Source organism: Eptatretus burgeri, chromosome 11 (assembly GCF_056783735.1).
Source record: "Eptatretus burgeri isolate ZD-2024b chromosome 11, Ebu_testis_v1, whole genome shotgun sequence".
Taxonomy (NCBI): domain Eukaryota; kingdom Metazoa; phylum Chordata; class Myxini; order Myxiniformes; family Myxinidae; genus Eptatretus; species Eptatretus burgeri.
Genome location: NC_140971.1, coordinates 2,891,253 through 2,918,208, shown reverse-complemented (window position 1 = coordinate 2,918,208; position 26,956 = coordinate 2,891,253). Strand labels below are relative to the sequence as shown.

The window sequence follows — 26,956 nt, the reverse complement described above, 5'->3', positions numbered from 1 at the left end:
ATTAGAGGGACAACGCAGGGAGGACGGTTTGGAGACAAAGTGAGAGAGGCAAGATTGAGATGGTTTGGACATGTGCACAGGAGGGAAGCGGAGTATATCGGGAGAAGGATGTTGAAGATGGAGCCGCCAGGCAGGAGGAGAAGAGGTTCATGGATGCGGTGAGGGCGGACATGCGGGTGGTTGGAGTGTCAATGGAAGATGTGGAGGATAGAGCGAAATGGAGACGGTTGATCCGCTGTGGCAACCCCTCACGGGAGCAAGCCGAAAGAGGAAGAAGATATATATACACACACACACACACACACACACACACACACACACACACACACACACACACACACACACACACACACACACACACACACACACACACACACACACACACACACACACACACGGATCAGCTCACTGCGCTCGCCTCTCCACACGTCGTTGCAGAGATTGACGTCACAGATTTGCTGTGTTGGCATTATGATTTACACCAATCTTTATACAAACATTTCTTCTCTACAAATTTATTTGTAATATTGGTAATACTATATTTTCTTGAAATTTATTTTTTATGAAAGAAGGTCCAAGTGGTTAAATGGTCAAGGGTCAAAGTTGTCTAATCTGTCTGAAGGGTGTAAGGGGTCTAAATTGTGTTAAGGTCGTTTGGGTCTTAAGTGACTTTTGGGACTTCTGGGTCCTTGGGGTCTCAAGGGTCTTGGTGAATTAACGTTCAAACAGGACGTGATTAATTGGCATATCGTCTTCACGACTTTACCCCTCACCAATGCACCGACTCGCTGTGCTCTTCTTTTTTCTTTTTTATATCAATATAATCAATAAAATCAATTGAACTCAGTATTCAAAAGTAAAAATACATCCGACCGAACAAAACGTTCTAATATTCATTTCCGTCACCTTTCGATTAACCACAAATCCAACCACGTACTGCGTATGATAGGCCCGTTACCACCCACACCTTACTTTATCCATTCAGCCAGCTCGTGAGATTATACGATTGCACCGTTTTGATATCCTTGTGTTCTACATCCATCACATTTCACTAGTGCAGCAAACTCAAGCGCAGGTCGAGCGTACGATTGTAAACACTTACAAAGCTCTTCCGAACGTACTCAGAACTTTTACAATCTACTCAAAATACTGTTATGGACGCAGGGTCTGGTATTATCATGAGGGACCTTCTCGGACCTTTACCGGATTGGGGATGGTTTGAAAGTGGAATGAAAAGGAGGGAAGGGGTTTTCAATGGAAGAACAAACGGGTGGATTCAGATGAAGCAAAGTTTCCGTGGGAGTTATGGGGTTTCAGAGCTAACATGGTGAGGGACCAGCGATGGATGGGTAAGCGAGAGTTAAAGAAGGATCAAAAGTGATTAAAGATAAATTGTTAGATGGAGGGATTAAAAGAGAAACTGAACATTCTAACTCACAATGCATCTCCCTCTTCACAGAAGGTAGCAAGTCGATCTATACTAATCAATGGCAGTGTGTGTGTGTGTGTGTGTGTGTGTGTGTGTGTGTGTGTGTGTGTGTGTGTGTGTGTGTGTGTGTGTGTGTGTGTGTGTGTGTGTGTGTGTGTGTGTCCTCCATAACTCCAAAACCATGAAACCTATCAGCCTGAAACTTTGCATGCATCCGAAGGGAACTCCCAGGAAGTACAAGAGTGAAATTGGGTCTTTGGGTTAATTAAAACACCCCTTTTGAAGATAATTAACGGCCTTATTTAATTATATCCTTTATCCGACACATCCTCGGCCACCTCGCTCTCTGGGGTTTTAAGGCATTTCCTGGGTAACCTCGCTGGGGTCTGAAGCCGCCATGTTTTTTTGGCCTGCTCAACCATGCCTTGACTTGGAACAGGCCACAATGATTTCTTAACGATAGCTGTTTGTTTGTTTTTCACTCTCCTCACTCATATCATCGAATGCCTGTTCATCATCGCAACAAATCGTTGTATTGTCGCTTTTGGAAGTGCCGTAGTTTTCAAATTGGAAGCTTGGAGCGATTTCATGCATTATATGATACGATTTTCCACGATCTACTCTCACGGGATAAGTAAAGCATATCATCAAAATATTATTTCGGTTTGGAGGATCGGATATCGTCTGAACTAAACAAGTGTCAAACTCTGTTGTGAAATCTGCTAATTTAAAGAAATAACGAGTCTTATAACTAAGCCGATATACCTATTTACTTTAAACAAGCGAGACGATGTTCCCTCCTCCACACATACACAAGAAAATGTGAAATTTCCAAAGCATTAAACTTACCATTAAAAGGTAAGTTTAATGCTCTGGAAATTTCCAATTTTTGTGTGTATGTATGCTCATCGCCTCACTTGTTTGGAGAATTATATTGAGTGAACAAAATTAATAACAAGCTTCATTGAGCTATATGACATAATGCATTCACTACTCAATCTCGCACCCTGTCCCCCAGAGGGACTGCGTATCCATCGTATCTTCCAGATCTTTGTCTATATTTTCAGAGGTTTTGCGTTCAGGAATCAAAGTAAATATGGTGAAAAACGGACATTTTAAAATAAAGTTATGACGTTTGCGCGGACCGCAAACGATGTACGACGTGACGCGTGCACAGACGAGCAGGCAACGTGGCGGATTATTTGCAATGTTTATTTCCACGGGCAAGTAAACTTTGCGATGTCTCCAGGGTTGTTCTACATTTAATATATGGTATGCAGCCACAGCCTGGCCAGGAGATCCTCCACTATCGGAGGAGATCGACTTTGGGACACCGAGGAAAATGCTTCATCAACAGCATTAATTCGCTTTTTCCTCGTCAGTAGTCTCAGGAGGTGTGGGAACAGAGATGGCAGAAGGTATCTGTAATTTGTTGGCAACTAAAAGGATACTTCTACGCCACTTTTATGGATGGGCCGTTCTAAAGTTATCCTCATAAAAATTGCTTTTCCTCGAGCAATTTTCTTGCAAACAAGATTCCGGTAATATCACCAACTGGAATGTGAATCCGTTTGCAAACACTTCCTGGTGATGCTTTATCATGTTCTTGACCTCAGGCCTCATCCAGGGTTTATCTGCATTGTGTAATGTAACTACCTTATAGGGGAAGTATCTGTCAATTGCTGTGTTTACTAACCAATATAAAATATAAAATTTTATTTGCGTATCTGGAACTTGGAGGAATTCTTCCCGGGTCTTCGTTTTAATCCATTTACCAAAATCAGAAATGTTCTGATGGGGCCCGAGGATGAATAATTCTCTTAACTTTGTCATTCTTTTCCTCGTCTGTAAGAAATCATAACAAGATATTATTATGATCACTTATTCCCAGAGGAGAAGCAGCTTCTGTTGCCATAAAATAACGATTTAAATCAGTAACAATTGAATGCAAGACATCACCTCTCATGGAATCATATACAATCAACCGAAACTCAGGGGCTCTGAGCAAATGATTAGCATCGACTCTTATCTCATAAATTACTCAATAAACCACAATCGGTGTACATTTAACAAGCATACCGTTCTAACCAAATGATCCAGTAGGATTCGATGATGTGGGGATCTTGGAGGGACATATACTACATGTATGACTATTCTTGAGAGAAATCTTGGTCGTTAATAAGGATGTACCCTTGACCACACACATTCAAGGATGAGGTGAAACACAAACTTGAATTTGTTCGTTAACATACAAGATTACCCCTCCTCCACAGGTCTGATGGTGGTTTGTAAATATCTCATCGATTGTCCTCAAGTAAAACACCCAATCCTTCAGATGGACATACGATTGACTGAGCATCGGTCATAAAAACCTTGGTAAAGGAGATCAGGCTGTACTCGTATGCCGTCTACGAACTGAAACAATACACCGCACTGGAGATTTACACAACCTCTTAATCTCTTGATATACCTCAACCCACTCCCTCACAGGTTTTCTTTTACACACAATGGTTTGTAATTATGACAGAGATTGCACCTTTGGTTCCAGGGGGCTGTAGATTGTCACCACTTTTCTCACACCATCCCACAGGAAATATATCCCGGGAATCGTATCGACACCAGTAATCGAAAGCCCCTCTCCAGCCGTCGAAAGCCAACAGTACGCGATCCCCACTGACCTGCACAGGCAGCTCGTGGTCAGATATCAAGGGTATAATACATTACAGGTAACCACCTTTGAAAAATGCAAAACAGTGGCAGTCACAACTTATCGTTTCACTGTGTTCAATTTTAGCCACAGATGACATCATCACCCACATCATCTATACAAGGGGGGGGGGTACTTCTTAGGAAACTGGGATAACTTTAGAACTATTTTCATTCACAAAGAAAAAGAATACAGTCTTTTGACCTTGAGGTTCGAGTGGATTGGGAGGCCAGGAGGTTGGACGAGCAGCTCTGGTTGTTACGTTTGGAATGCACTTCCCCCTTTGGTATTTTAGATATATATATGAAGACCACAAGGGGAAAACCATAGATGTCAGGATAAGTCAATTTTGAAGAAACTGAAAAACAAAGTTTCAAGACTTTGGTGGACTGTTTAATAACTGTCATATAGATTTCTTTTCCAGTAAAAGGAAGAGTGATCATTGGCCGATCAAATTAAGCGTGTAGCATTTGTCAAGCTTCTATGTTATTTAATTTAAGAGCAAAGAACGAATCAATGTTGCAAACTGACATCACTGGTTATTCCCTTGTTTAATAATTGCCATGCAATTTTAACCCAGGATGTGTAGTAAATTAATGCTTGTTGGTTATTAGCATACATTACATGACTTTGGTGATCACAGATTATTTTTTATCAACATTAAACGGTCATTGTTTTTTTGTTTGATTGGTGTTCAACGCCATACTCAAGGGTATTTCGCTTATATGACGACGGATTCTCCATTTTTTACTCCGTACTACTTAATTTGATGGAAAACCGGGAGGAAACCAAGGATAAACCACCCCCGCAATAGCCGAAGTCACCTCATGTGACTCCCTCATATACCTAAGCAGGTTGATTGGGCGGTGGGTACATCGAATGAGGATGGGTACTCAGATGCGCTAACCATTAAGTCACGGCATGGGTCCCAGAAAAGTCACAATAAAGGTTTGACCAGGCTTGAACCACGATATGCACCAACTACGGAGCCCATGATATAACCAAATAGGCTATTGTAGTGCTCAGAGTTTATGCTGTGAAAGTTTGAAAACCTTTCATTTTTTAGTTTCTCAACTCTGAATATTATGGTGGAACAGTTAACATGAATGAAAGGGAGATAACCAGGAGTAAATTACTGACAACTCTGGGTTTCTACTTGTTCAGCTTTGACAACACTTGTTTTTTCATTGCATGGCTAAACTTTATACCATATAAATTATGTGACACCCCTGGTTATTTGTTAAAGTAATATTGTGAGAGGAAACCTTATGTTGCCAACTATTGGCAGGTGCAATAACCCTGAAATTTATAAAAAGTGACATCACTGGTTTTCCCCTTGTGGCATATATATATATTATTTTTTACAGTAGCCATATTAGGTTGTATGATTACCTCAGCAGGCTAACAGGATGGCCTCGACTAGAGAAACACACACTCACCTCCAAACTGTCTAGCCTGGGTTTGAATCCCGACATTATAATATAAACTGTCGTCTCGGTGTTTCACAGGGAGGGTGAGTGATTCATCAATGTGTCTTACGTGCACAAGTCCCTTGTAGGACTTCCTTGGATGGATGTTAAATGGGTGTCCCATCTGCCAGCATTCGTTGGTGGACATTAAAGATCCCATGATGTCCTTTGCGAAGAGTAGGCAAGCTATCGCCGGCACCATGAACAAATTACAAATTCCTGCCCAAACCAGCAGAGGGCACTGCATCAGCAGCACAGCCCAGCCATACCCTCAGCGAATGATGCCACCCCACATTTGTAAGCAGAACAGCTGCACCCTCAGCCAATGATGAGCGGCACAGCCGCACCTTCAGCCAATGATGCAACCCCACACCCTCAACCAATGATGCCTCGTGCTGCATTTGACAGAAGAAGAAGAAGAATTACCTCAGCAATCGTGGCTGGACATATGAGCTGCGGATTCTTTCGATCAACAGCTTCAAGTTTCATCCCCACACGGAAATAATTCTGTGGAGGAGTCAGAGGTTCCTGGAACGAGTGACAGGGAGGAAAAGCGAACACGATTATTCCCACATACGAGTTGAACACGAGGCAATGAAAGACTACAGCATGATCAGGAAGAAAAGGGCAGCCTGGAGAGAAGCGAGGACACTCAAATACCGGTTGGAAGAGGGATGCGGGAGCGATGTCAGCTCCATTTAAAGTCTTCAGGAGAAACATTGGCCACGAACTGGCGTTCATTCTGAAGCCTGGTAGGAAAGATGGAATTTAAAATACACGCACGCACACACGCACACACACTGAATGTGCACCTCAAAAAGCCAAATGCAGTTTTCCTTGTAAACCCCAAGTAGAGCCACATGATGTGGTGCAACAGACCCTTAACCCGTAACACCACATCCCTCCCCCACCCGAAGAGGAGGACCTGCCAGTCCTGATCTGAAATACTGTACTGTACTTAGAAGGAAGGAAGTGAGTTAGCAACGCCCACCTACACCAGTCTGTGTGTGTGTGTGTGTGTGTGTGTGTGTGTGTGTGTGTGTGTGTGTGTGTGTGTGTGTGTGTGTGTGTGTGTGTGTGTACGTGTGTCCTCAACAACTCCAAAACCATGAAACCGAGCAGCCTGATACTTTGCATGCACACTAAGAAAACTCCAAGGAAGTGTAAGAGTGAAAATTGGGTGGTTGGGTTGATTAAAACACCCCTTTTGAAGATAATTAACGGCCTTATTTAATTATATCCTTTATCAGGCGATGCTCGGCCACCTCGCTGTCTGGGGTTTTAAGGAATTTCCTGGGTAACCTCGCTGGGGTCTGAATTCACCATATTTTTTGGCCCGCTCAACCATGCCTTGACTTGGAACAGGCCGCAACGATTTCTCAACCAAAGGTTTTTTTGTTTTTTCTACTTTCCTCACTCATATTATTGGATGCCTGTAAATCATCGCTACGAATCGCTGGGTACATTGCAATGCTTATCAACATCCGCAGACATCGGCGTTCGTGGCTTTATTTCATTTCCACACATGTGATAACCTCGAGAATATTTTAAACTAAGCAGAATTATAATATTTAACCTCCAGATTTGAACTTGGCAGCAGTTCCGACCCCGAGAAAAGTGTTTTTGTCCAATTCGGACATATTTGACATTTTGGGCATCTCCAGGAGGTGTATGTTTAATATAACGGTTCGGTGATAGCTAATCATGTGCTAAGCGAGCCGTTTATTTTCAACCGTTTCTTTGGAGTGCTTGCATGAGTGCTTAAGCCACTCGGCGAGTGCTCTCCAAGTCGCTTGGGTGTTCGTTTCAGTAAAAGTACCCGTGTTTTGCATCTCACATCAGTTAGACATACATTTTTGCCTGTGTTGGGTCCTGTGGTGGGTGCCTCGGGAGGAATCTCATCTACTGAAAATGTGCAATTTTATTTTTACAGGACATCGCTTTCGTTAACATTTTTGTGCGATCTCCTTTTATAGTCTACCCCTCACTTCGACATCGATACATATATAAAAACACAATCAGGTCCATCTGACCAGGTGTTCGCCATGTTTGTTCTTGCTGTGAAGGCAGAGAGTATAGATCGATATTTTGTGTTCAGTGCATCGACAAGTTTTTGAATTGAATTTCGCTAATTTCCCATTTTAAATCCTCTTTCAAAGAACGCTGTTTCAGGAAAAATCTTTGTGTTTGTCGTTTTTATTTACTTTATGTGTGTGTATGTACATAAACTGTATAACCACAATGGCATTTGGTGTGTGTGTGTGTGTGTGTGTGTGTGTGTGTGTGTGTGTGTGTGTGTGTGTGTGTGTGTGTGTGTGTGTGTGTGTGTGTGTGTGTGTGTGTGTGTGTGCGTGTGTGCGTGTGTGCGTGTGTGCGTGTGTGTCCCGTTGATTGGTATATACATATGCGGGTTTCAGAATGTGGAATGGAGTCCTCCCAGGGCAGGCTCAAAAGTATCCACCTTCATTTCAGTAAGGGGTCATGATTCACAGACCAAGGTGTGAAGTTTTCTGTTCTTAAAGTTTTGTTCAGTGGGCTCTCTTCAAGATCGTCGCTGAGCCCAGGACAGCTTCCAACTGTAGTTCATCTGTTATAATATTCCCAGGGATGGTTTTTTAATATCTATGTGAGGTTCTTCGTCATCATTCCCATGAGGTTCTTCATCATCATTGGCACAACTTTGGCATTCTTGAGCTTCCAGGATCTTTTCACTTCATTCTTGAGGTCTTGGTGTTTGATTATTTTCTTTATTTCTGTTTTGTGTAGTCCAAAAACAACTGCTATCAACCAGTGTGACCACTCCTTGGCTTTTTCACAAGATCTTGGCTATTCGTTGTTCACCTTGGCATCTTGGTTTTCTATTGGTTTTCTTGGCGTATAGGTTTTCTATTATCATCGCTTTTCCGAAACCTTGTGAATTCTTGGCTTTTTTCATTGGCTCACCTTGGCATATATGAAAATGAGGAGTGGTCACACTGCTATCAACACCTCAATTCGCAATGCCTTCTTCTTATTTTTTGTATGTCACAATGATTTGTTTTCGATGTTCACGCTCGATGGGATCATTAGGTCACACATGAGCGATACTTCAATGTTTTCATTGATTGCTTTTGGCTCATTTTCCCACAAATTTTCTGGAACTGGAACATAAGTTTTTGCAGATGTGCCAGCGGATTACTTTCAAACTCTGCTGTGTCGTTGTGTGTACAGCTGTTCTGAGATGGGTTTTTTTTCTCATGTTCGGTCATTAAGCATCACATATCATTCTCCTTGCTAATGTCACCCCCACCCCTCACCTTTCTCTCACCTTTTCCTCTTCTCCCTCCACTCACTCTCTGTTTGTCTGTCCCTTCCTCGCTTTCCTCTCCGAGTAAAATGCAGCATCCTTCTCCCACACCTCTGTCTCTATCTGTCTGTCTCTGTGTGTGCCTCTCTCTCCTCGCACTCCTCCCTCCCACAGTGTATAGCAACATTTGATGAGGAATCGCTCTCCCCACCTCCACCTCCACTCACTTCCTCTCCCTCCCCCTCTCTTCCCCTCTCTTCCCTCCATCCTCTCTGCCTCCCCTCTTCTCTCTCTCTTTCTCTCCCCCCCCCCCCCCCCCTTCCTCCCTTAATACCCGTCAGCAAAGCAACAGGTTGTATTTGTTGGTGAACACTAAATATGTCTTGAGAGAATCTTTAACAGCAAATACCAAGTTTAACTCTTCAGCATGCAGCTCAAAATGGTTCCTCACCAAGTGGGGGCTGCAGCAACCCCCCTGCTTGTTCCCAGGAGCCAAGCGGTGCGAGATCAGGGCAGTCCGTCAATCTCCAGAAGTCATTCTTGTTGTCCGATCCGTCCAGACGTAATCGGATTCGCGCACCGCTGACGCCGACGACGCTGGCAACACAAACGGAGCCAACATTCCGAGGATCCGGAACTTCCAATTTCATTCCCACTTTGAATCCGCATGGTGGAGGTGTAGAAGCCTGACAGAACAACAAAAAAAAAGGAAAAGAATGATCGCACAAAGTAAAGAATATAGCAAATGGAGGGTAAGAAAAGAGATGAAATACCAAACATACCTGTTTAAAACAATGTGCAGGTGCAGCTAACGCACCGGTTTCTCGAAGATAATCGTCCCAAATGAAAACTATGCGACAGAAAATGGAGAAAGTTGGAAGGGTGGGACACCATGAGAACAATTGTAGAGATACCCTCTCCCACTCTGTTCTCTTCTAAAAAAAAGTTATCATTGCAGATGTTCAAATGCAAACACACAAGCACAAATAAAAACATTTTGGTTGATCCTTACATTAGTCAATTTCGCATAAAAAAATATCCATCAACGCACGTGCCCTAAAAACCTGCTCTGCCACATTTTCACACCAACATTCATGGTTGTCTGACAGTCCAGGAGAGGGAATTTCGGTCAGACATGTCTTTTCACCCTGTTATTTGCCCGAGGTCATCTTCAATCTGCTTGGAAATCGGCCAACATCACTGCATTACATGAACAAATTTCAAACACTGATCACCTTAACTACAGACTATCAGCTTACTTCAAACTATCTACAAGTTCATGGAATCTATCATCACAGTCGATATGAAATCATTCCTTTTCTTCAACACCCTCATCCCAGATCACCAGAGTTTGGTTTCAGACCAGGTCACTTCACCATGAACATGCTGCCTCTACTCTCCCAACAATGGTGGAGGCCCTCATTATCAGACGTGAGATCAGGGCAGTCTCTCTGGACATATCACGTGCTTTTGATACAGTCTGATATCCTGCCTTGCTCTCCAGACTCTCTCGCAATGGAATCCAAGGCCAACTCCACACATGGCTCACTGGCTTCCTCTACTCTCGTCACCAAGTTTGGTGAGTAGGGCAGGGTGCCAGACTGTGTCAAAAGCACGTGATATGTCCAGGGATACGGCTCGGATTTCCTGTCTGGCATTGAGGACCTCCATCCATTGATGGGAGAGCAGTAGCAGCATATCCAGGGTAGAGTGACCTGGTCTGAAACCAAATTGATGATTGGAAATCAAGCCATTGGAGAAGAGGAAGGATTTCATGTCTGAAGCAATGATGGATTCCATAACCTTGCTGATGATTGGGAGAAGGCTGATTGGTCTGTAGTTACAGGGATCTGTTTTTGCACCTTTTTTATGCAGGGCAGTGATGTTAGCAGATTTCCAAGCAGATGGCAGATGACCTTGGGAAAATGAGAGGGTGAATAGAACAGAGAGATGGTGAGCAAGAGCAGAAGAGCAGGCTTTGAGGACACGTGGGCTGATGCCGTCTGGACCGGTTGCAGAATCTGACTCGAGGTTTGAAAGCAAGCTCTCCACCTTGTCAGGAGAAAGGATACAGAGTCCAGGGACAGTTGGGTGCGACTGGGTAAAGTGGGTAGAGATAGTGATGGGTTTGGGACACAAGATTTAGCTGCAAACACCGAGTTTAGACATTCAGCTTTATCACGTGTGGAATCAGCAGTGCGGCCATTTGAGGTAAGGGAGGGGATGGAGGGAACATACACCAGAAACAGATTTGATTAAACGCCACCAGGATTTTGAGGAGGGAGAGAGGTTTGAGAGTTCAGACTTGAGATGAGAAAGATGTTGTTTTCTGGCTCTCCTGAGGGTAGATACACACTTGTTCCGAGCTTTGTGGAAAGAACTGAGATTGCCCTCAGTTGGGTTTGCTTTCCATGAGGCAAAGGCAAGTTGTTTCAGGACAACTGCCTCGCCACAAGCTTCAGTAAACCAAGGGCGGGAGGAAGGGTAAGACAACTGAACACGAGAGGGGATAAATCTGTGCATGAGGGAGAGCAAGTTTCTTTGAAAGAATTCCCAGGATGAGTTGATGTTTGAGAAAGTAGTGATAGGAGACCAGTCTGTAAGTTTGATGGCTGCTCGGAGACCCTGCCAGTCGGCAGGTGAAATGCCAGACTCGACGGCGGTGAGGTGGTTCTCTGATGACAGCCAGAGAGATGTCCACTTTAACAAGGACGTGGTCAGAAGAACCAATTGGAGCGAAGGAAGAGCAGCAGATATTGTCAGGGAAATTTGTCAAAATCAGATCCAGAAGAGATGGAGTACCATTGGTTGAGATCCGGGTCGGGAAGTTGACCGATTGAGTCAGTCCCAATGAGTCACAGAAAGCTTTTGCTGATGTCCCATGGCAGGTGAGAGAGGTACCCACACCTAGCCAACTGGCGTGATGACAATTGAAGTCGCCACATAAGAGGAAGAGAGAGTTTGGATGAGAAGATAGAAGATGGTCCATGTTTTCGGAGAGTGAGGTGTAGATGGAGTCATCACTGTTCGGTGGACGGTACAGTACACATATAAACATGAGGTGGGAGTGGAGGGGAAGCCGAAGCCAGAGGTATTCCTGGGGGGTGGGGGAGTGAGAGCAGTGCAGGGAGAGTGAGGAATAGAGTCTTTGATGAAGAGAGCAACACCTCCACCAGGACGAGGCTCAGGTCTGTCATACCGTAAGAGGGAGTAACCAGGGAGAGATACTTGGGAGTCAGACACGTCTTGGGAGAGGAAAGTTTCTGTTAGGCAGATAATGTCTGGTTTGTCAGTGGCAACCTGCATGGAAAGATCTGAAAGGTTTGAGCGAAGGCCCCGGATATTTGAGGTCCACACTTTTAATGAAGAGGTAGGGGAGGAGGCTTTGGGTGCAGGAGGTGGAGGGGCGGGGGAGGGTAGGACGAGGGACGAGGGGGGGAGGTAAGGAGGGTTGCTGAAGGAGTGTGGGGTATTGCAGAATAGCGAGGGAGGGGGCCGAATGAGGAGGAGAAAAGGCTCTGTGGTGCTGGGAGAGAGGGGGACAAGAGACAAGGAAGATGGCAGTTGAGGATTTGAGGAGGTGGAGTGAAGAGATGGACGTGAGAGGGCAGTGGAGGGAGGCAGGTTGGTGGATGAGAGGGGGGGCAACTTAGAGAAGGAAGAGTGAGGGGGATGAAAGGTGGGAGAAAGGTGAGGGGGGAATTTTTGAAAGAGGTGAGAGGGAGGCTTGGAGGGAGAAGAGTGGGATGGTTCCTTTGAGAGTGAGAGTGAGGGGTGAGGGGGTGAGTTGGCACTGAAGTTGGAAAAGAAGAATGGTTGATGGAAAACGAGCATCCATGGCAAACTGTGGTTTTTAAAAGTTTTAGGTCAGAGATGCGATTTAACACAATTCTTGATGGATGCAATGAAGGCGAATTCAGAGCATGGAGAGAAGAAGCGCTGTAATAGTTGGATTTTTTAGGCAAGGAATGAAGGAGAGGTCGAAATGAGAGCAGTCTGTTAAAATAGCAGAAGAGAAGTGCATTGTGAAACAGTAAAGAGTACCACATGTGTGAGAGAGGAAGATGAAGCATTATAAGATCGTTTTTGTTGTTAATATTAATGTATGAGAGAGTTCAACAGATTAGGTCATGGAAGTGTAAAAAAAAAGAAATCGAGGAAGACGAGGAGGAAGTTAAGAGGAAGAAGTAGCAGAATCGGGAGAAGGTGAGCGTGTTGTTGTTGTTGTTGTTGGGTATTTTTTTTTTTTTTTTTTTTTTTTTTTTTTTTGAGATAAGAAAGAGATTAGTTGGGAGAATGGGGGATGTTTGGAAAGTGGGGAGGATGAAAATTGAAGGTAATGGGGAGGATAGAAATTGAAGGAATGGGGAGAAAAAACAAACAAAGAAACAAAAAAAAACGATCGAACACCGAGTGGAACCGGTAGGCCTCAAACCTAGGACTAGGCCTCAAACACCAAGTAAGAACGTCGACATAAATACTCACAAAATAGCACGATTTTTGAAACAAAACCGAATTAGGAACACACATTAACATGTAGGTGAGAAAATTAAACAGTTAAAACGGGACAAATAACAACCGGAACTTAACTTTGAGAATGTCAGCAGGGAGCCCCGAAGGAGACCTCTTGCCGCTCAAAACCGGAACCGGAACCGGAACCGGAAGAGAATCAGCCTTCTCCCAATCATCAGCAAGGTTATGGAATCCATCATTGCTTCAGAATCCACCAACATGTGGCTCTCAACGGAATCCTTTCATCTCCTCTCCTTGTCAAGGCTGGAGTGCCCCAAGGTAGTGTTCTGGGCCAAGTGTGATTCCTGATCTTCATCAATGATTTCTCTGACTGGAAAATCCTCTTTATCCATTTGATGATGACTTCACCCACTGCAATGATGTCCTTCATCCTTCAGACAGGCAGGCTGCAACCTCTTCCCTCTCTTCAGACCTTGATTTAAAAATAAAATCACAAACTGATCAAACACTTGGACTATGTCTTTAAATCCTGACAAATCTCACACTCTCACACTGTTACTTTCACTCTCATAAAGGACCATCTGGCAAGCCCTCCCATCTACTTCCTTAACAATCATCTTGAAGAGGTTCAGTCACTCGAACCTTTGGGCTTCATTATCAGCCACAATTGGCCTCCAGAGCCTTGATAAAGCTGAACTCCAATACATAATCCACAGCTTAATGGAGTGTGTGTGTATATATATATTATCTATATCTATATCTATATCTCTATCTCTATCTCTATCTCTATCTCTATCTCTATCTCTATCTCTATCTCTATCTCTATCTCTACTGCCTCACATCTTGCTCAGCTTGCCACCATGGAAACCAAGGCCTTTAAGATTAATATAATCTCTCATGATGAAGCTGAATCGATGGGCCTATCACATTCACATCGCAGCTCAGTGGTCTCTGTCTTCAACCGCCTCCTTTCTGGTCTCCTACCCTCTATCCTTTCTGTGCTACCCCCCCCCCCCCACCCCAGGTTGGTGAAGGGTGCATGTGGTCTGCCAACAATCCCCTTCTGGTGAAACCACTCATTCGTTTCTCTTTCCCCCCCCCCAGGTTTTTGAAGGGTGCATGTGGTCTGCCAACAATCCCCTTCTGGTGAAACCACTCATTCGTTTCTCTCCCCCCCCCCCACATGGAGAATCAACTTCCTGAGTCTCTTGACTTCCATTCTTCTCCAGGGCTTCAAGATAACTGTTCACCACCATCTCAAGTCATCCCCCATCCATACTCATGATCTTTACTATCCCGGTAACCCTCCCCAAACCCACTTCCTTCCAGGTTTCCAGTTTTTTTTCTTCCCGAGTCTGAGACTGTAGATCCAAGTTGTTCACCATCTGTGTCCTCCCCTTGCCCTCATTCCTTATTTCTCAAAGTTTCCCTCAACTTTGTCCCTTATCCCTGCTGTTGGTGTGTCTGCTGCTTATCCCTGCTCAACAGCTGGAACATACTTCAGGTGAGCTTATGTGATAGTGGTTCATCCATAAACACTTGCAACAGAGGGAGAGAGAGAGAAGAGAAGAGAGAAGAGAGAAGAACAAAATCCTGGACTGGAGTGTAGGATTCTCGATCAAGGTGATGTAAGACATGCCATCGATAAACAAAACCAAGACAAGACATGACAACAAAGCCCACAAAATGTCACGATACTGTCATGCCCATAACAGTATGCAACATAAACATCAACATGTGCAGATTCTGTTGTCTGGTCCATAAGCCACAAAATCAAAAGTTTTTCCCATCTCAGCGATCACTCCACGACATTCCTTGGTAAGTACCTTCACATGCTCGAAAATTCTCGCCTTGTGCTCGAGTATCGTCGCACTCATAGACCGGTTAAGTAAAAAGATAGCGATCATCCGACTTGCGAAGGTGTTTCCCCTCTGACCGTTTTATCATGTCTAATTTCATTTCTAAAGTAAGGGTCTTGCATTCCTCGAGGCACATGCATCACTTGCTCATCTTATTGGTGTCTTACATTTCTCTGACATTCCGAGAGTCACGAAAACCCGAGCAGAGAGGTTACGGTGCAGTTTAATCCTGGGGAGAATTATTTTTTTTACTAAAAATTTTCACCCCCTATAAAAAGGCGTTTAAATGAAAATTATGAAGTTCAAATCGAAAAGTGTCTCTACTTTGTCCATTACCAACACCAAAAAGCAATCTATTTTCATTATGATTCCTTTGCAGTTGAAATCTAATTTGAAGACCACACAGAACTTTATCATGATCACAAAATCCAACTAGAGGGGAGCACTCGGTAGAGTGTAAGACCTCCGCCACCAATACCGCTAGGTCACTCAACTGAACCTGATATCCTATTCATTCAATATGACGTCAACAGTGCTCAGAGTTATAGTTTGCAACTTTCCCTTTTACATACTCAATTAATTCGTCATAACAAGATTCCTTGAGACAGAAATTGATTTTACATGGGTATATCCACCTGTAAGTTCCAAAATCAGCCGCAATTATAATTTTGGCATGTTTTTTTTTGTTGGAAATCACTTATAACATGTAGAAATGCAAAAAAAAATAAAAAAAAAATCGAAATTTTGTTGAAAAAAAAGTTGCAAATTTTTTTTTTCTCTAACAATTTTTTTTTGGGGGGGGGTTGGAAATCACTTAAAACATGTAGAGATGCAAAAAAAATTAAAATATTTTTTTCAAAATGGCCACCACAGCGGCCATATTAAATTTTGGACCAAGTCCAAAATCTAATGGCATGATCCTTGGACCAGACCTAACCCCCCCACCAAGTTTCGTCGAAATCCGTCGAGGGGTTTTTCCGTAATACTGTTCACAAACAAACAAACAAACAGAAAGGGGTGAAACTAACCTCCGATCTTCGATGGCAGAGGTTAACAAACAAACAAACAAACAAACAAACAGAAAGGGGTGAAAACAGTAACCTTCGATCTTTGATGGCGGAGGTTAAATATACCTTAAAGAGGAACTGCCACAGTAAAACTATTACCCGTTTTTGTCTCATTATACATTCCTTTCCTTTGACTATATCCAGGGTCTGTATTTGTTCCCGTTGCCATATCATGAATAAAACCTTCGACAGCCCCCTTCCCTTTCCCATTCTATCACAAATGAATATAGTGTAAATTTCATCATTTCAGATGTAGCAGAGACATAATCAACCACTTCAACTTCTTGTGTTCCAATGTACAAACGAACACTATCAAACATTTTCCAGAAAAAATAATTTATGAGTGTAGCGTTTGTGTTATTCGCAACCTTTGTGAATGTAAATTTACACGACAAGAAACTTTCGGCTTGATTCAAATAAGTTTGTTGATTGTTTATTTCAAAACTTTTAGTTCCATTTGTATTCCAGTCTGTTCCAGTTATGGCATTTACCTTGAAGTAGTCTTCATTTTTAGTAGAGTTTGAGATGACAATGGTATCATCCAAATCATAGATACTATCAATTGCTTCCATACTTGTATTTATTTAGGAAAAAAAACAAAATTTGAACAAGTAAATAAAAAGGCTGTGCATGTGTTTGATGATAAATATATACACTTTAGGAAACAGAATTGACACCCTCCCTTATGGATATACATAAGTGCTAAAAAAGAAAGATAATTGGGGTTGGGGGGTTTTCAAGGACTACTGAAGCCTTTTTTTACCGGTACATAAATGATTGAACCAAGTAATAGCCAGACCAAGAGGTGGAGAAAATCACAACCTTGGTATTCAAATGGAAAACATAATGAACATGAAAATTATCAAATAAACATTGTTGAAGAAATAACCAAAACAAGTCAATAAAACAAATAAGTGAATAAATTTAAACACAAATCAATCAAAGGATATAAAAAATATAAATATCCTTGAATGGACAGAAAACTGACGGTTGCCAATAATCAACGGAGAAATAATATCCTACGATCTCAAAATGATACGTAGCTCAGGGGGATCTGAAAGCAGAACGTTGAGAGAGGTTTATCATTTCATCTCTGTTCAATAAAGATATTTAACTGAAGAAACAAATCCCAACATACTGTTTATTAACAGTCTCAATGGTGACGAAAGGCATTAGACAATAAAACACTTTGATAAACGACAAAACAACCAAATATTTAGAGGCTCTCTTTTTGAGGTCAATGACCAGAGAGATCGTTGAGGTCTTTACAATTAATTAATTAATGTCAAGATGGTAAGAAATGTCAAGATATCAATGTGGGGAGAAATTGGGGGTAGATGATCACAAAGGATTTCAATGCTGACCTGTGAAGATGTGCTAAGACGGGGAGGACCAAAACTGCAATTGCATCAAAACATTGCAATCACATGAACATGCAACACACACACACACACACACACACACACACACACACACACACACACACACACACACACACACACACACACACACACACACACACACACACACACACACACACACACACACACACACACACACACACACACACACACACACACACACACACACACACTTCCAGAATACCTGAAGGAGCCGGTGGTGGGGCAGTTGGACGACCTTTTGGTCTTTCCTTCTTCACACAAAGGTCTGTAAAATTGGAATATAAGAATTTGTCCGACATCATCCACTTCCTTTGTCCTTATCACGTGCTTCCAGGAACAAAAAACAAAACAGAAAAAACTCACTCTCTTTGTATTTGATCATCTGTTTGCTTCAATCACCGTTTAACTACACACAAAAAAGCGTGCACTTGATTCGTCCGTCTGCGAAGAACAAAAATTAAGGAAGCAAAGGCGGAACAAAGGTGAAGTTACTCACCTGCTGTAGTCATTTTGTCTATCTGCAAAAAACATATCAGCAACAAAAGTTATAAGATCAAATCAAAACAATAAAATGAAAATCCAAAAGATGGAATAGTGTACAAAGGGAAACATGTGTTCCAACTTTTACACAAGAAAATAACCAGGGAGGTCATACCAAAACGAGCACAGAAAAGGGCCCGCCATCCCAACAACACACATCAGTTCCCCCATGACCACACTGCGCACGCTCAACTGCCCGCATCCCCTTGACCCGTGTGCACTCACCAGCCCGCAGCCCCCTCGCGCCATGTGCGCTCACCCACCCGCAGCCCCCTCGCGCCATGCGCGCTCACCCGTACGCAACCCCCTCGTGCCGTGCGCGCTCACCTGCCTACAACCCCCTAGCGCCGTGTGCACTTTCCCGCAGCCCCATCACCTTGCACGCGCTCACCTGCCCGCAGCCCCCTCACGCCACACACGCTCAAACACCCGCAGCCCCTCGCTCCATGCACGCTCACCCCGCCGCAGCCTCCTCACTCTGCACACGCTCACCCGGCCGCAGCCCCTTCGCGCCGTGAAAGCTCACGCACCCGCAGCCCCCTCACGCCATGCGCACTCACCCGCCTGCAGACCCTCGCGCCACGCGCGCTCACCTGGCCACAGCCATCTCGCACCGCACGCGCTCACCTGCCCGCAACACCCTCGCACCGTACGCACTTGCCCGCAGCCCCTTGCGCTGCGCGAACTCACATGCATACAGCCCCCTCGCGCCACGCACACTGACCCGGCCACATCCCCCTCACTCTGCACACGCTCACCCGGCCGCAGCCCCTCGTGCCGCGAGCGCTCGAACGTGCCTGCAGGCCCCTCACCCACCTGCAACACCCTCGCACCGTGCGCGCACACCCGCCTGCAGCTTCCTTGCGCCGCGCATGCTCAACCGTCCACAGCCCCTCGCGCCGCACGCGCTCACCCACCTGCAACTCCCAAGCTCCACGCACGCTCACTCGCCTACAACTCCCTTGCGCCATGCACACTCACCCGCCTGCAGCTACCAAGCGCCACGCGTGCTCACCCGCCCACAGCCGCCTCGCGCCGCGCACGCTCACCTGCCCGCAGCCTCCTCATGCCGCACACGCTTACCCACCCGCAGCCCCCACGCGCCATGCGCGCTCACCTGCCTGCAGCCCCCTTGCGCTGCGCGCGCTCACACGCACACAGCCCCCTCGCACTACGCACACTGACCCGGCCACATCCCCCTCACTCTGCACACGCTCACCCGGCCGCAGCCCCTCGTGCCATGAGCGCTCGAACATGCCTGCAGGCCCCTCACGCGCTCACCCACCCGCAACACCCTCGCACCGTGCGCACTTGCCCGCAGCCCCTCGCGCCGCGCGCGCTCACACAGACCCCTCGCGCCACGCACACTGACCCAGCCGCATCCCCCTCACTCTGCACACGCTCACCCGGCCGCAGCCCCTCGCGCCGCACGCGCTCACACGCACGCAGCCCCCTCACGCCCCGCACGCTTACCCGGCTGCATCCCCCTCACGCAGTGCGCGCTTACGCGCCCGCAGGCTCCTCTCACACTCACCCACCCGCAGCCCCCTCGTGTGCTCACGCTTATGCGCCTGCAGGCTCCTCACACACTCACCCACCCGCAGCCCCCTCGTGTGCTCACCTGCCCGCAGCCCTCTCGCGCCGCGCGCGCTCACCTGCCCGCAGCTCCCGAGCACTACGCTTGTAGCTCCCCAGCACCACTCACGTTCGCCCGCCCACCCACCCGCAGTTCTCTTGCTCCACAAGCGCTCGCCCGTAGCCCCTCACGCAGGCGCGCGCTCACCCACCACAAATTCCCTCTTTTCCATGCACGCCCGCCCGCCCCCAGCTCACTAGCCCATGCACGCTTGCCCGCCCCCAATTCCCGAGCCCACGCACGCTCACCCACCCACAGGTCCCGAGCCCACGCACGCTCGCCCGCCCCCAGTTCCCGAGCCCACGCACGCTCGCCCGCCCCCAGTTCCCGAGCCCACGCATGCTCACCCGCCCACAGGTCCCTAGCTGTGCGTGCTCACCCGCCCACAGCCCCCTCGCACCGCACACGCTCACCCGCCCGCAGCCCCTCGCGTCGTAGGCGCTCGCCCGCAGCCCCCTCACGCCATGCACGCTCACAGCCCCGTCGCACCGCGCACGCTCACCGGCCCGCAGCCCCCTCCAGTTGTGCACGCTCACCCGCCCACAGCCCCTCACGCCGCACACGCCCGCAGCCGCTTTGCGCCATGCATGCTCACCCGCCCACAACCTCCTCACACCGCACGCACTCACCCGCCCGCAGCCCCTCACGCCGTGCACGCTCACCCGCCCACAGCCCCCTCGCGCCGCGCACACTCACCTGCCCACGGCCCCCTTGTGCCGCACACGCTCACCCACCCGCAGCCCCCTTGCGCCGTGCGCGCACACCCGCCTGCAGCCCCCTTGCGCCACGCATGCTCAACCATCCACAGCCCCTCGCGCCGCACGCGCTCACCCACCTGCAACTCCCAAGCTCCACGCACGCTCATTCGTCTACAGCTCCCTTGCGCCATGCACGCTCACCCGCCTGCAGCTACCAAGCGCCACGCATGCTCACCCGTCCACAGCCGCCTCGCACCACGCACGCTCACCTGCCCGCAACCCGCTCGTGCCGTGCGCGCTCACCTGCCTACAACCCCCTCGCGCCGTGTGCACTTTCCCGCAGCCCCATCACCTTGCACGCGCTCACCTGCCCGCAGCCCCCTCACGCCACACACGCTCAAACACCCGCAGCCCCTCGCTCCATGCACAATCACCCCGCCACAGCCTCCTCACTCTGCACACGCTCACCCGGCCGCAGCCCCTTCGCGCCGTGAAAGCTCACGCACCCGCAGCCCCCTCACGCCATGCGCACTCACCCGCCTGCAGACCCTCGCGCCACGCGCGCTCACCTGGCCACAGCCATCTCTCACCGCACGCGCTCACCTGCCCGCAACACCCTCGCACCGTACGCACTTGCCCGCAGCCCCTTGCGCTGCGCGAACTCACATGCATACAACCCCTCGCGCCACGCACACTGACCCGGCCACATCCCCCTCACTCTGCACACGCTCACCCGGCCGCAGCCCCTCGTGCCGCGAGCGCTCGAACGTGCCTGCAGGCCCCTCACCCACCTGCAACACCCTCGCACCGTGCGCGCACACCCGCCTGCAGCTTCCTTGCGCCGCGCATGCTCAACCGTCCACAGCCCCTCGCGCCGCACGCGCTCACCCACCTGCAACTCCCAAGCTCCACGCACGCTCACTCGCCTACAACTCCCTTGCGCCATGCACACTCACCCGCCTGCAGCTACCAAGCGCAACGCGTGCTCACCCGCCCACAGCCGCCTCGCATGCTCACCTGCCCGCAGCCTCCTCGTGCCGCACACGCTTACCCACCCGCAGCCCCCACGCGCCATGCGCGCTCACCTGCCTGCAGCCCCCTTGCGCTGCGCGCGCTCACACGCACACAGCCCCCTCGCACTACGCACACTGACCCGGCCACATCCCCCTCACTCTGCACACGCTCACCCGGCCGCAGCCCCTCATGCCGTGAGCGCTCGAACGTGCCTGCAGGCCCCTCACGCGCTCACCCACCCGCAACACCCTCGCACCGTGCGCACTTGCCCGCAGCCCCTCGCGCCGCGCGCGCTCACACAGACCCCTCGCGCCACGCACACTTACCCGGCCGCATCCCCCTCACTCTGCACACGCTCACACGACCGCAGCCCCTCGCTCCGCACGCGCTCACACGCACGCAGCCCCCTCACGCCCCGCACGCTTACCCGGCTGCATCCCCCTCACGCCGTGCGCGCTTACGCGCCCGCAGGCTCCTCTCACACTCACCCACCCGCAGCCCCCTCGTGTGCTCACGCTTACGCGCCTGCAGGCTCCTCACACACTCACCCACCCGCAGCCCCCTCGTGTGCTCACCTGCCGGCAGCCCTCTCGCGCCGCGCGCGCTCACCTGCCCGCAGCTCCCGAGCACCACGCTTGTAGCTCCCCAGCACCACTCACGTTCGCCCGCCCACCCACCCGCAGTTCTCTTGCTCCACAAGCGCTCGTCCGTAGCCCCTCACGCAGGCGCGCGCTCACCCACCACAAATTCCCTCTTTTCCATGCACGCCCGCCCGCCCGCCTGCCCGCCTGCCCGCCCATGCACGCTTGCCCGACCCAGTTCCCGAGCCCACGCACGCTCGCCCGCCCCCAGTTCCCGAGCCCACGCACGCTCGCCCGCCCCCAGTTCCCGAGCCCACGCACGCTCGCCCGCCCCCAGTTCCCGAGCCCACGCACGCTCGCCCGCCCCCAGTTCCCGAGCCCACGCACGCTCGCCCGCCCCCAGTTCCCGAGCCCACGCACGCTCGCCCGCCCCCAGTTCCCGAGCCCACGCACGCTCGCCCGCCCCCAGTTCCCGAGCCCACGCACGCTCGCCCGCCCCCAGTTCCCGAGCCCACGCACGCTCGCCCGCCCCCAGTTCCCGAGCCCACGCATGCTCACCCGCCCACAGGTCCCTAGCTGTGCGTGCTCACCCACCCACAGCCCCCTCGCACCGCACACGCTCACCCACCCGCAGCCCCTCGCGTCGTAGGCGCTCGCCCGCAGCCCCCTCACGCCATGCACGCTCACAGCCCCGTCGCACCGCGCATGCTCACCGGCCCGCAGCCCCCTCGGGTTGTGCACGCTCACCCGCCCACAGCCCCTCACGCCGCACACGCCCGCAGCCGCTTTGCGCCATGCGTGCTCACCCGCCCACAACCTCCTCACACCGCACGCACTCACCCGCCCGCAGCCCCTCACGCCGTGCACGCTCACCCGCCCACAGCCCCCTCGCGCCGCGCACACTCACCTGCCCGCGGCCCCCTCGTGCCGCACACGCTCACCCACCCGCAGCCCCCTTGTGCCGTGCGTGCACACCCGCCTGCAGCCCCCTTGCGCCACGCATGCTCAACCATCCACAGCCCCTCGCGCCGCACGCGCTCACCCACCTGCAACTCCCAAGCTCCACGCACGCTCATTCGCCTACAGCTCCCTTGCGCCATGCACGCTCACCCGTCCACAGCCGCCTCGCACCGCGCACGCTCACCTGCCCGCAGCCCCTCGTGCCGTACACGCTTACCCACCCACAGCCTCCATGCGCCGTGCGCGCTCACCCGCCTGCAGCCCCCTTGCGCCGTGCTTGCTCAACCGTCCGCAGCCCCCTCACGCCGCATGCGCTCACCCACCTGCAACTCCCAAGCTCCACGCACGCTCATTCGCCTACAGCTCCCTTGCGCCATGCACGCTCACCCGCCTGCAGCTACCAAGCGCCACGCACGCTCACCCACACCACACGAGGTGTATACAACATGCTGCAGGTGGTGTATACTCTCCTACATCTATTGCACGTGTTTCATACAATGCCTGATATGTTGTTAACCATGTTACACACCATGGAACACTATCCTGCAAGTCACAAACAATCGTGCACAATGACCTTATCATGTGCTTCCTTCCCCCAATGTAACACAAAGACCCATCCACCAAGCTGCACAAGCTCCATTGTCCTGCACGCTACGTTCTCTCTACACACAGCTCTACGTGTTACATACACATTGTACTTCACACAATCCTGTCCGTCATACTATACCACACTATAACCACCAAGCTGCACGGGTTAACATACCATACTACACTATAACCACCAAGCTGCACGTGTTACCATACCACACTATAAGCACAGCATACCATACTACACTAACCACCAAGCTGCATGTGTTACCATACAATATCATACCACACTATAACCACCAATCTGCACGTGCTACCATACAATACCATACCACACTATAACCACACAGCTGCACGTGTTACCATACAATACCATACCATACTATAACCACCAAGCTGCACGTGTTACCATACTACACCATAACCAAGCTGCACGTGTTACCATACTACACTATAACCACCAAGCTGTACATGTTACCATACAATACTATACTATAACCACCAAGCTGCATGTGTTATCATACAATACCATACCACACTATAACCACCAAGCTGCACATGTTCCCATACAATACCATACTACACTATAACCACCAAGGTGCATGTGTTACCATACCATACAATACAATACTATAACCACAAAGCTGCACATGTTACCATACAATACCATACCACACTATAACCACCAAGTTGTACGTGTTACCATACCATACAATACAATACTATAACCATCAAGCTGTACATGTTACCATACAATATCATACCACACTATAACCACGAAGCTGCACGTGTTACCATACCATACCCACCAAGCTGCACATGTTACCATACAATACTATAACCACCAAGCTGCACATGTTACTATAACCACCAAGCTGCACGTGTTACAATACAATACTATAACCACCAAGTTGCATGTGTTACCATACAATACAATACTATAACCACCAAGCTGCACGTGTTACCCTACAATACAATAACCACTAAGCTGCACGTGTTACCATACAATACAATACTATAACCACCAAGCTGCACGTGTTGCCATACAATACAATACAATGCTATAACCACCAAGCTGCACGTGTTACCATACAATGCAATACTATAACCACCAAGCTGCACGTGTTACCATACTATAACCACCAAGTTGCACGTGTTACCATACTATAACCACCAAGTTGCACGTGTTACCATACAATACAATGCGATAACCACCAAGCTGCAGGTGTTACCATACAATACAATACTATAACCACCAAGCTGCACGTGTTGCCATACAATACAATACAATGCTATAACCACCAAGCTGCACGTGTTACCATACAATGCAATACTATAACCACCAAGCTGCACGTGTTACCATACTATAACCATCAAGTTGCACGTGTTACCATACTATAACCACCAAGTTGCACGTGTTACCATACAATACAATACTATAACCACCAAGCTGCACGTGTTGCCATACAATACAATACAATGCTATAACCACCAAGCTGCACGTGTTACCATACAATGCAATACTATAACCACCAAGCTGCACGTGTTACCATACTATAACCATCAAGTTGCACGTGTTACCATACTATAACCATCAAGTTGCACGTGTTACCATACTATAACCACCAAGTTGCACGTGTTACCATACAATGCGATAACCACCAAGCTGCAGGTGTTACCATACAATACAATACTATAACCACCAAGCTGCACGTGTTACCAAACAATACAATACAATGCTATAACCACCAAGCTGCACGTGTTACCATACAATACAATACAATGCTATAACCACCAAGCTGCACGTGTTACAATACAATACTATAACCAAGTTGCACGTGTTACAATACAATACAATGCTATAACCACCAAGCTGCAAGTATTACCAAACAATACAATGCTATAACCACCAAGCTGCACGTGTTACCCTACAATACAATGCTATAACCACCAAGCTGCACGTGTTACCCTACAATACAATACTATACTATACTATGCCACAACAACCAAGCTGCACGTGTCACACACAGGTATCCCGTGTTGCACACCGTCTGCGTGACGTGTTACAAACACATCGTCCTGCACAGGTCACGTTTAAAATGGACACCGGAAATAATGGGAAACGTGCACGCGCGTTGTTCTTCACATCGCTACTCACCTCAACGCGCCATGTCGCTCGAACGTCATGACGTACTTCCCAGAACACGTCCACAAACGCTATGACGTCATCTTCTTCTTCCCCCTCTTCTTCTTCCGCCTCTTCTTCCGCCTCTTCTTCTTCGCCTCTTCTTCTTCTTCTTCTCTTGTATTTGATTGGGTTTTCAGAACAGTGAGGCTCTCAATACGCCACGTACTTAAACACTTCGGCTGGAGAGGACGGGGACGGGCTATTTTATCTTGATTGACCCGTTTCTTTAATAAATCTCAACGATGTCCAGGGTGTTCATATCTCGATCGGCCTGGTGTGTCAGGTATACCTGACCAGGTGATCCCCATCTCTCTGGCAGAGTGTAAGGAGGCGCGATCTGGGTCCCCTGGACCGAGGATGTTGTGTGAAGTTGGTCCGAATCTTTGGGGACCCGACACCGCTCGCAGAGTCCCTTTGGGTGACACCCTGTCGGCCTATCCGATGTAAGCAGGAGTTAAGAGTTTAATGTCTGAAGGCTGAACCTCGACAGGATTATTACCTGGACAAGATTATTACCTGGAGGGATGATTACCTGGACAGGATTATTACCTGGAGGGATGATTACCTGGACAGGATTATTACCTGGAGGGATTATTACCTGGACAGGATTATTACCTGGAGGGATTATTACCTGGACAGGATTATTACCTGGAGGGATTATTACCTGGACAGGATTATTACCTGGACAGGATTATTACCTGGAGGGATTATTACCTGGAGGAATCCTCGGGAGAGTCGAGGACAACAGGTGGAGGTTCCAACCAAAGGGGGCACCTTGTAGTACCATATCCTCTTGGTGGAGGCATTGTTTGTATAGTACCATATCCTCTTGATGGAGGCATTGTTTGCATAGTACCATGTCCTCTTGGTGGAGGCATTGTTTGTATAGTACCATATCCTCTTGATGGAGGCATTGTTTGCATAGTACCATGTCCTCTTGGTGGAGGCATTGTTTGTATAGTACCATATCCTCTTGATGGAGGCATTCTTTGTGTAGTACCATGTCCTCTTGGTGGAAGCATTGTTTGTATAGTACCATATCCTCTTGGTGGAGGCAT

The 26,956-nt window shown here is 48.5% G+C and overlaps 1 protein-coding gene across 8 annotated transcripts in view; it reads right to left on the bottom strand.

Annotated features, from left to right (window-relative positions):
- SCMH1 (Scm polycomb group protein homolog 1) overlaps positions 1-25,988 on the bottom strand; it is a 40,443-nt gene extending 14,455 nt beyond the window's left edge. The window contains exons 1-8 of one of the 8 annotated variants that reach the window (XM_085847771.1): positions 25,869-25,988; positions 18,190-18,211; positions 17,896-18,020; positions 9,674-9,741; positions 9,343-9,577; positions 6,266-6,354; positions 6,032-6,133; positions 3,966-4,107 (exon numbers count right to left, since the gene is read on the bottom strand). In XM_085847771.1, coding sequence (XP_085703897.1) covers positions 3,966-4,107; positions 6,032-6,133; positions 6,266-6,354; positions 9,343-9,577; positions 9,674-9,741; positions 17,896-17,995 — 736 coding nt within the window. In that variant the 5' untranslated portion in view covers positions 17,996-18,020; positions 18,190-18,211; positions 25,869-25,988. The other 7 variants (XM_085847777.1, XM_085847774.1, XM_085847773.1 and 4 more) reach the window with 7 other exon arrangements.
- Between the last annotated feature and the right edge of the window lie 968 nt (positions 25,989-26,956).